General features: G+C 37.7%; 1 protein-coding gene across 3 annotated transcripts; it reads right to left on the minus strand.

Moving 5' to 3' along the window:
• Positions 1–1,144: 1,144 nt before the first annotated feature.
• LOC108985863 (proline-rich receptor-like protein kinase PERK2) lies at positions 1,145–4,889 on the minus strand. 3 transcript variants are annotated; one of them, XM_035687926.1, is made up of 6 exons: positions 4,375–4,889; positions 3,968–4,024; positions 3,024–3,099; positions 2,334–2,437; positions 1,792–1,880; positions 1,145–1,440 (listed from the first exon to the last, which is right to left on the minus strand). In XM_035687926.1, the coding sequence occupies exons 1-5, from the start codon at positions 4,654–4,656 to the stop codon at positions 1,821–1,823; spliced, it is 579 nt and encodes a 192-aa protein (XP_035543819.1). In that variant the 5' UTR covers positions 4,657–4,889; the 3' UTR covers positions 1,145–1,440; positions 1,792–1,820. The 3 variants fall into 3 exon arrangements, with proteins under 3 accessions (XP_035543819.1, XP_018813861.1, XP_035543820.1); XM_018958316.2 differs by lacking the exon at positions 2,334–2,437; XM_035687927.1 differs by lacking the exons at positions 1,792–1,880; positions 2,334–2,437 and having other exon boundaries at positions 1,145–1,435; positions 3,029–3,099.
• Positions 4,890–10,465: the final 5,576 nt, after the last annotated feature.

Below are 10,465 nucleotides of genomic sequence, written 5' to 3' on the forward strand. Positions count from 1 at the left end.
ATTGCCAATTACTGCATATAAATAGTAGTCATGTACAGCACCAAAGATTAAGAAAATTCAATACATTGTAATGAGAAATCACATTGATTATCTCTGAATTCTTTCTCAAGTTCTCTAGTTCTCAATTTCTCTGTTTCTGTTTTTACATATTTTACAAGGTAATTTTAAATAATAAATGAACTAGGACTCGAAAAGATCCACAAAAATACGTTTATTTGGTACGAACCCACCGGCCTCCACATAGAAAAACAAGGCAGTATGCCTTCCTTGACTTCAACTAATATCTTTATTTCCCCCTCAAGCAAAAAGCAAGAGCACTTGGCTATTAAAAAACCCCCACCTTGCCGCCAACCAAAATTTGAGCTACGAGCTAGCTGAAAAGGCTTCGTCTTCCACAAATCCTTCCACAAATTAAGGAACTTTGTCTTCACTACAACAAAACTCGTTTTTTTCCGGGAAGGACTGTGGTCAGAAAAAGCGTAAACTTTGTGTGAAGTAATCTGTTTCCTACGAATTTGTGTGGTGGGAGACCCGTTGCATAAAATTGTTGGGGAAAAATTCTTTTTCCACCAAACCACAAGTTCATGGGAAAAGCTTTTTTTTTTTTTTTTTTTCATTTCATGAACTACCGTGGTGGTTAACACCTTTTTTCTTCCCGGCAAATAATGTTTCATCTAGTATGACGTGGTGAGAAATAACACCATTTTCCATGAAAAAGGTTGTGGCAAAAAATATTTACGACTATGACATGTCTTCGTGGTGTCAAATTATTTTCCTATAATATTTTATGGGAAAATACTTATTTACAGAGAAATATTATCACAAGAAATAATCACTTTCGGTAAGAAAATAGTATTTGCCACGAGTTGCATCATTGGCAAATGCTAAGAGATTTTAGAAAAAAAAAATTGTAAACTACAAAAATGAGACTGAGCAAAAAATTATCAAAACAAATAGTCTAATATAGGCTAAAATAAATATATCCAAACCTTAGAGTACCAAATTCACGTTTATAATAATTAAAAAAAAACATGTAAAATTGTGCTAATATAAAAACTTCTAATTAGAACCTAAGAGAGGAAATTGTCCATGCAATTTATACACATACACCACACAACCACAAAACTTTATAAGTTACAATTCATGGCTCTACAAAACCACAATCATACAATCCATTCAAGTTTTATAAGATCAACATACAATCCTTTCAAAGCACTCATTTGTTTTTACAAGCTTCATCCATACCCTATACATTTAATATACACAAATTTGTCTATTAAATCAACATCATCATCATACTTTACAAGCTCCCTACAACTCCAAAACACTTCAAAACAATTCATCACTATCAAGTTCATCTTTTACCAGATTTGAAGCATATTTCAAAATATCATCGCTTGAGCAAATAAACTGTTGTAAAGTCGTAGCTCTGGTTCTAACCTGTCAAGGGCACAATAACCTCTAATTAGAGACTACAAACTAGTGATAAGTAAATGACTAAGCATGAAAGAATTAGAAAAAACCAACAATGGCAGAGAAGACAAATTGTGAGAAAGAAAATTCACAAGTCAAGCATAAGTTACCAATCCTCCATTCTCAGAGTAACTAGATGACTAAATATAATTTTAATAAGTAAATTCATATATTCGTTAATTCATCTATAATTGAATATATAAATAACAAAAGGTAGCAAAGGAGCAGAGAAATTAGGCAGAATATCTAAAAGAACTATGCCAGAAAACTTATTGACTATAATTATAGAGAGAGTAGTAATGGAGAATCAGAAAGCACCTCAAATGATGATGTTTTCAGTTTTAGAGTCAACGGTTGCCCTGAAAGACCTTTATGCATGTCAGCAGATAACATATATGCAAGATCACCTACAAACATAGCCTTCACAAGGATTACTTTTCCAAGAAAAATCCAATAAATTTTCTACATAATTTTTTTTACCCCATTTGCCATATAGGTTAGTTGTACACTCTGCAGAACTTGTATTGACACATAAAATTGTAATAATTTTAGCTTTAAGCACAACTAGATGCCAGTCCACATTATTTTTAAAAGAAACATGAGTATTTGCCATTTGGGACTTGGGAAAACAAATGAATCTTAGGTAAGCTGCACTTAACCCAACCTCATTACTAGAATGCATGAGTACTGAGGTGTGTTTTCTGCTCAAAAAATTGGTTGTGCAAGGTTCTAGAGTGACACAATATCCCAACCTAAACTGAGTTGATTGGGTGCAGATTTTGTTACAAAGTAATATAAATATATGTTCATTAGGCACGAGAAAAATAAAAAGAAGAGAGGAGAAAAGCGGGACCACTTACATAATTTTTGGTGAAGTAAGGCCTTGACCACTTACCAAAAACATACAGCATGAGCATACTTGCTGCCCAAAGGAATTTTAATTCATTTATCACTTGAGCCCAACCTAAATCCATCACACAATCCATTGCTCATGCATAAATACACTCTAACATATTCAAATCTGTCAAATTCTTAGACCTCATGGTCCTCATATAAATTCCAATCTATAAATCTGTTAAATTATTGTGACACTTTATCCTCCATGAGTTTGGAAAACCCACCCCAGTCCAGATATTCCACATTAGACCCCAATGATGTGATAGTAAGTTGCAAGTTATGTAACCAAATAAAAATTTTGTCAAAATTTGATTTTAAAAATAAAAACAAAAAATCTAAGAAACGACATAGTTAGACACACTAACATAGCACAATCAATTGAACTGGGCAGACCACATGACTACAACCTCATGACTGAATGTCATACTTATTTAGACATTCAAAACCTCACAACTGAATGTCATACTTGAAAGACAAAATGACTATACTTGTTTAGATCACCAAACATCATATCATGTATTGAGATGTAACTTAAGAAACATAAAAGTTCCACAAACCAACCCCCCCCCCCCCGAAAAAAAAAAATTTGAAATCAGTAATACAATGACCTTACAGAAGTGGGATTATGGGAAAAAAAAGGCTACAAAACATACAGAACCTCAGTATAGAACATGGAACTGCAGCATAAAACTGCTTGTCAGCAATTAGCCTTCCAATATGAGCTGGAACCTGAGCCAAAGTTTCAAGTATAGAACATGGAAATTTTTCAGAATCACCAAACTGTGAAATCCAAAAAAGTTAAAAGAGAATAATTGTAGTGCTAGTTTATAAATGATGAAGTCATAGTACAAGTATTTTTTTTTTTCCATTTTCTAAGAAAATGGTTGGAACTACTGAGTAAGGGCACATCATAGCATGCAAAAATGTGTGCATACCAATACATCTACTTATATATACATGCCTACATCTAGATATGAATAAGAAAGGCAACTATAACTCAAGTGCAAAAAGATCCAAGCACAAAGGTGTAGGCATAGGGTTTTAAAGCGTGGGATGGAAATTAGGTGATTGAAAACAGGGACAATGAGAAGAAGAAACAAGCAAATATGCATAGGTTACAACAATAATCATTTTAATTATTTACTATATAAGAACAAAATTATATGGGTAGGATATACATGGGTACATCCAAGTCATAACTATACAAAATTATACTACAAAGATTCAAATGCAGGTATTATATTACCTATGTGGTTTTAGTGTTGATGGATCTTCTAGTTCATTTTACCTCTTGAACACCAACTCCTTCATCTTTGTGGCTTTTAGAATACTCAATCGTTCAACTTCTAGCTCACCAACAAACAATATATAAAGCAATGCTAAAAGTTCCATATTATTGTTTAATCTTAAGCAATTTAATCAAAAGGGAAGTAAAGGACTGGACTGTTAAGGTATTAGTAGTAAATATGGTAATCTAGAATTTGTTAGCAACTGAAAGTTATAAATTACTTTTATCATGGCAGAGTGCAAGCATCCAAAAGAAACAATGGCACTGTAACATATATAATAAAGAACTGGAGAAACAGGGAACACATACCTCTGGAATGTTGTGCAGGGCAATGGCCAAGGCCAAATTGACACCAACACGAAGACCCTGTAAAAGAAGCATGACAAAGTTCATAAACACCCAATTCCTGTGAAATGACATAGCCTTTTAACTCAATGAATTCAGGAGCACACATTAGTAGTCTCAAGTTGCACACAAAACAGGTTGTACGACATCCAATTAATTCAATATTCAACTAAATCAATATGCACTCATATACAAAACTCAATTTATAAGGCATATCAACATGCGTGTCACCTATGTAATCCAATTCAACATAAATATACATATTCTATCACCTAACACTTGAGTTTAATATAACCCATTACACAAAATATAATCATCTAAACCTCATATTACATTCAGTATGCATAAAATCTTAAAAATCCAACACTTACAAATACGTGGGAAAAATGCTGAGCAAGGGTTGCTTGGAGGGGTTGAGAAAGGCGTTGGGGTTGGGGGTGTTGAGTGCTCGGCATAGAAGAAAGGGAGTGGCGGAGAGATGGGCTTTTGGCGGCGGATCTGGGTGGTGGAGACCCGTGAGAGAAAGAGGGAGTTACGGGGGAAGGGAGAGATCGTGGGGGAGCTAGGGGATGAACGGAGGGAGCCTGGGAGGGGCTGTCAGTGCCGTCAACAATGAACGGCGGTGGCTGGGGTGCGAGTTGCGACGACGACATGGAGAAGCCGAGAGGGAAGGAGGCTCGTTTCGGGGAAGGAGGAGAGGCAGAGAGGGGCGTAGTAGGGAGGCTGGGTTCGGCGAGGGGTGGTCGCCGGTGAGGTGGTGGTGGCGCGGCCCTGCAGTGGTGGCCAGAGGCTGCTTCGTGGCCGAAGGAGAATAGAGGGAACAGGGGAGGGGTTCCGTCGACTACAAGGGGGAGGGAGGAGAGAGAGGGAAAAGAGAAGTGAGGGGGAAAAGAGAGTGAGGTTTTAATTTAGGTGCTTTATCTTTGATCTCAAATTTATGGCAGTGAAGATTAAACTATTTTGCGGCGGTAAAACGTCCCCGTAAATTTTTCGCCGCAAAATCCATTTCCCCCACAAAGTATGGTTGTACTCACTGCGTAATCTGATGGTTAAAGTTTTTTTTATTTTTTTTTCCCACAAACAATTTTCGTGAGAAAAGACCATATTTAATTTTATTATTATTTTCGGCGGGGTATTTATTGCCGCAAAATTAATAATGTCGTTGCAAATACTACTAACCCAAAATTAAAAAAAAGTTCGACAAGCAATATTATTTTCGGCGATAACGCGTCGTCGAAAATAGTCAACACTTTGCCGCAAAAAACGAACAACTCACTATTTTTGGGATGTTTATTTGCGGCAACTTTTTATCGCCGCAAAAAGAATTTATGTCGTGGCAAAAACTTATTTCGCACAAAGTTTTACTTGCCGATGTAATCTCGTGGCAAATAACTTATTTTTTTTCCCATGAACGGTTTTCGTGTCACCAGCACACTACTTGCCACGATCGGATATCGTGGGAAAAGAATTTGTGGGAAAAGCCCCCATTAGGGCCATTGTCCAAGAGTGACCAATTCCCAAATTTATTAAGAAAACAACAATTACTTATGATGGAGGAATAGCTTGGTTACAATTCAAGCATAATAAAAAATAACACAACAAGCAACATGCCAAAAAAGAAAAAACCAACCTCACCAAGATAAAACCAACAACCAAAAGAAAAATAAGAACAACGACTCAACGACCTCTCAGATAAGGCAAGGACAATTTATTTGTGCGAATCAATCCTTTCAGATGTTTTGGAACACACAATAAAAATCGCCAAACATAGGTCGAACCCTGAGCTCCCATTTTAGCTAAATAATCAGTTGGCACATTTCCTTCTCGATAAATATGATTTATAACAAAATCCTCACCTTCGAATAAACTCATAGACTCTTCCCAAAAGTCTTCTAAATACCACACCCCACAACGCTTCTTTTGAACCCAGGATACACAAACCAATGAATCAGACTCAATGTCCACATGTTATAACCCCAAAGAACGGCAATATTTCAACCTAATAATAATGCCTTCAACTCAGCAAGATTATTAGAACCCACCCCAAGATAACATGAAAAGGAAAGCACCATATCACCATTCAAATCCTGAATTATCCCCTTACGCCTAAGCTTCTTGGGTTACCGAGGCTACAACCATCAATATTTAATTTAAATCTTCCATGCCTACGCTTCACCCAACAAACCAATTTAACCGGCATCAATTTAATTGGAATAATCAGAATGTTCAAATCTCTCAACCTCTCCACGTCAGCAAATGTAATCTTTGTAAATTTAGGCAAGCTACTTTGCACTTTCCCTATCCACACACAAATAGACCTCCAAATCACTTCTGCCGAGATGCATTTATCTTTCATTCTTGCCTTACACCTGCGTTGCCACAACTTCCAAATAATAATAGAAGGAAGGAGGCCCAAAATACAACCCACCTAGGACTCGAAACCAAAGTAACACAACTCAAACCAACGTTTATTTGGGTCACAAGGCACACCCAAGATAACAGAAAACCTCTTCCAAATCCCAGCAGCAAAGTCACCTGCAACAAGAACACGATTTAAATCCTCATATCTTCCCTACTCACAACAATTATACTTGGAAGTAATAGGAATACCAACTCTCCTCAATCTATCATCCACACTTAAACTGTTATGAAAAGTCTTCCACATTAATATGAAAATTTTTTTGGGTATAGCTTCATGCCACACCCATTTAGCCCAAGGCGCAACTGGTGTAGTAACCCAAATACATTGCCAAGCACTTTTGGTGGAGAAGCAGCCATCTTTATTATGAAGCCAAACAAGTAAATCTTGGCCAGATTTATGATCACCCAAGCAATTACAAATCTCCTCTGTTTTTTGTAATCCCACTAACCTCTCTAAAATTTCAATGTCCCAACCATTAGAGATTTTTAAGTTAGCTAGCATCAACTTTGGCACATCCACCACAAGATAAGAATTAGCAAGATGACCTTCATTCAACTAGTGATCACACCAAAAAGAAATATTCCCATCCCGGACCCTCCATTTCGAATTATCCAAGACCACCGAGGTGCATTTCACCACCATCTTCCAAAACTGTGAGCCCTTTTTGGGGTATAATAAAGAAACATGTTTATCCCCAATATATTTAGCCCGAAAAAACTAGGACCAAAGATCCTCTCCAGTCATAACCTTCCATGCAAATTTCATATGAAGAGAAGTGTGAACCTTATCAAAGTCTCGAAGCCCAATTCCCCCCTAATCAGTCGGCTTGCACATCAACTTCCAAGCAACCCATTTCTTTTTATCCTTTCCATCTTTTTCAGCCCAAAAAATGAACTAAGAAGCTTGTTCAGATTTTTCAATATTCCTTGTGGCAATTGAAGGATAGACATAATATGTATCAGCCGAGAGACATTTTAATTTTCACCCCCCAAGTTTATTCCTTACCCGATTAAAAATAGGTTCTAAATGTAAGTTCGTAAGCCTCCCATTGACAATAGGTGCACCAAGATAAGTAAATGGAAAAGTACATTCACTAAAACTAGTGATATTGAGTAACTCCCTCTTCCGCCCTGTTGAAACATTCTTAGCAAAACACATGGCCGTTTTCTCCTTACTCACCCGCTGCCCAGACCAAGACTCATAAGTCTCAATAACCTTCATCAATTCTTTCATCGAATTCTTCCCTCCATTAGCAAAAATCACTACATCATCAGCATAAAGAAAGTGAGAAACTAGAGGCGCACCTCTTGGGTGAGAGAAATTTTTAATATTTCCACACAAAAAAATTTTCTTTAGTAAGCGAGAAAACACTTCTTCCATAATGATAAAAAGGTATGGCGATTACGGATCACCTTGTCGCAAATCCCGACTGCCTTGAAAAAAACCCCGACTACCAAGGCGAAAGAATACAATTCCTGATCAATTCACTAACAGAAGGAGAGAAACCAAAAGCTGCCAAAACATGCGAAAGAAAATTCCCACTCCACCCTATTATAAGCCATAGCCATATCAAGTTTCAAAATAACATTATCACCCATAGCCTTCTTATTAAGAGATTGCACCATCTCTTGCGTAAGGCTGATATTATCAAAGATACTCCTATCCAGAATAAACACACATTGCTCAGAGGAGATCAAAGAGGATGATAAAGGTGCAAGCCTTGCCACCAAGACCTTAGTGCAAATTTTGTAAAACACGAAACATAAGCTGATAGGCCGAAACTTGTCAAATCTCGTCGGCTTAGTGATTTTTGGAATAAGCACTAAAAAGAAGCAGTATAGAATCCGGGAAGAGGAACCCCCCCAAAACAATTCTGTTACCACCTCTGAACTAACAATATCCCAACATGCACGATAAAATCCTGACCCAAAACCATCAGGCCCCGGGCTACTCTCTATGGGAATACTGAATACTACTTGTTTCACCTTTTCCCTGGGCGACGAACAAAGTCTCAAATTAACTTTATCCGAGATCACATTAGACATTAAATCATCCAAATCTGGAAGCACTACTTGAGTAGACTGCCCCAAGAACTCCATGAAATATTGCACAACACCATCATGAATTTTTTGAGGAGACTTTAACGTTAAGCCATTGGGAAGACTCATCTCCATGATCTTAGATTGCTTCCGTTTATTTAGAATAGCATGAAAGTAACGAGAATTTTTATCGCCACGTCGCCACCATCTGACTTTAGCACACTGAACTAACCGAACTTCTTCACGATGATTTCAAGTATCCAACTCCATTTTTGAAGTGAACAAATGAAGCTCCACCTCTTCATTATATCGCAACTGCAACTAACTTTCCAACCGCTCAATACGATCCTCCAACTCCTTAATATGCCCACTCGTCCATCCAAAAACTGCTTTGCTCCATCCTTTCAGAGCTGGTTTCAATTTTTTTAATTTGCCACAAGTCTCAAGAGTCCATTACCGACTTCAGATTGATCCCAAACCTCTCGCACACATCTAGTAAAATCCACATGATCCACCCACATCTGTTGAAATGATTATAGGCGCATGGTATGACGAGGTATGAGGTAAATATCTCATGAAAGAATCTGGAAATGCCTGAACAAAATTTTGAGCAGCCAAAGAACGATCCAAACGAGCCCAACTACGAGAACAACTGGCATGCCCATTACACCATGAGAAACTCTTACCCAAGTAGTGTAATTCCAGTAATCTGCAAGAGTGGATCCTAGATATTAACTCCTCCATAGCCACCAAAGGACGTGGATGACCACCTCATTGTTCCTCATCAGAAGCAATAATATTAAAATCCCTTGTTACTAACCATGGCTCAGTTCCGTTCCTCTCCTTTGCAAGGTCTGCCCACAACTCACGCCATTGATCATAAGAGCATTTAGCATAAAAAAATGAAGCTTTACATTTCATCATACCATTTGACACGAGAACAAAAATCTGTTGTGTTTCACAGCAAACAATACTAACATTGACATCATTCATCCAAAAAATCCACAATTTATCGTCCCAAGCACCATTCGAAAACCCATAATCAAATCCTAACACCCTTTAATATCATCCAATAATTCATCCTGTAGAAAGGGCAACGCTATCGCAATAACTTTCGGTTTATACAATCTCAAAATCTTTTTCAACCTGCTCTTAGAAGATCTTACCCCTCTAACATTCCAATACAAGATTGGACTTATCATAAATTCAATTTAGATGATCGAGTAATCACCCGTTTACTGTGAACTTTTGTGACAATATCCTCACCCTTTTTCTTCACTTGATCTTGCATTTCAGAGTCAGAAAAAACATCTTTACTCAACAACCTTTTGTCTACCACTATTTCTGTATCGAAGAAGCTGACCAATTGATCAGCCAGAGCAATACCATCCTCATTCACCACTCTCTCAGTGTCCTACCCAACCAACATTTCCACCTTGTAAGGCTTCAGAATGATTCACCAGTATGGAAAATAAATCCTCCTAAGCCACTTCCACAAGACTCGATCACAGCTTACTTTCTAAACCCTGCATATTAATCTCCTCAGGAATAGAGTAATCTGCCTCATTAAGTACAGGGGATGCCACCTCCGTAAGGACAATTGGAGCCTCTTCAGAATTATTCAGCACAGTAAATCCCACTTCATTCTGAGCCACTGCCACAAGACTAGAGCTCGGCATGACCGCCACCTTAGAAACAACTGGAACCATCTCCTCTAGAATAGAGGACACCCCTTCCATAGAACCGTGTATCTCCACCTCCTTTGCCTTATCCCCAGAAACCATTCGATGCAAATCCATCGACTGTAAAATAGCCACTTCCTCATCTTTCCTCTCAACAATAGGATGAACTTCACTAACTAGCACCAAAACGTCCAAAACCTTACTTTCCATGCCTAAATCCTCCGCTTCTTGTAACTATGGTTTCGAACCCAATGGATTCGAAGAGTTCAGCTGTTTTGGAACTTCTCTATATTCAAGGAGAAAGAGTTGCTACTCTAGC

This window comes from Juglans regia, chromosome 2 (assembly GCF_001411555.2).
Source record: "Juglans regia cultivar Chandler chromosome 2, Walnut 2.0, whole genome shotgun sequence".
Taxonomy (NCBI): domain Eukaryota; kingdom Viridiplantae; phylum Streptophyta; class Magnoliopsida; order Fagales; family Juglandaceae; genus Juglans; species Juglans regia.

Bases quoted from the DNA above. Each gene is read 5' to 3' on its own strand.
- LOC108985863 (XM_018958316.2), bottom strand. From the start codon at position 4,656: ATGTCGTCGTCGCAACTCGCACCCCAGCCACCGCCGTTCATTGTTGAC. The intron at 4,025-4,374 runs GTAAGTGTTGGA...CTTCTTTTACAG, and splicing joins AGCATTTTTCCCACGTATTT to GGTCTTCGTGTTGGTGTCAA. The intron at 3,100-3,967 runs GTATGTGTTCCC...ACTTTGGCTCAG, and splicing joins CCCTGCACAACATTCCAGAG to GTTCCAGCTCATATTGGAAG.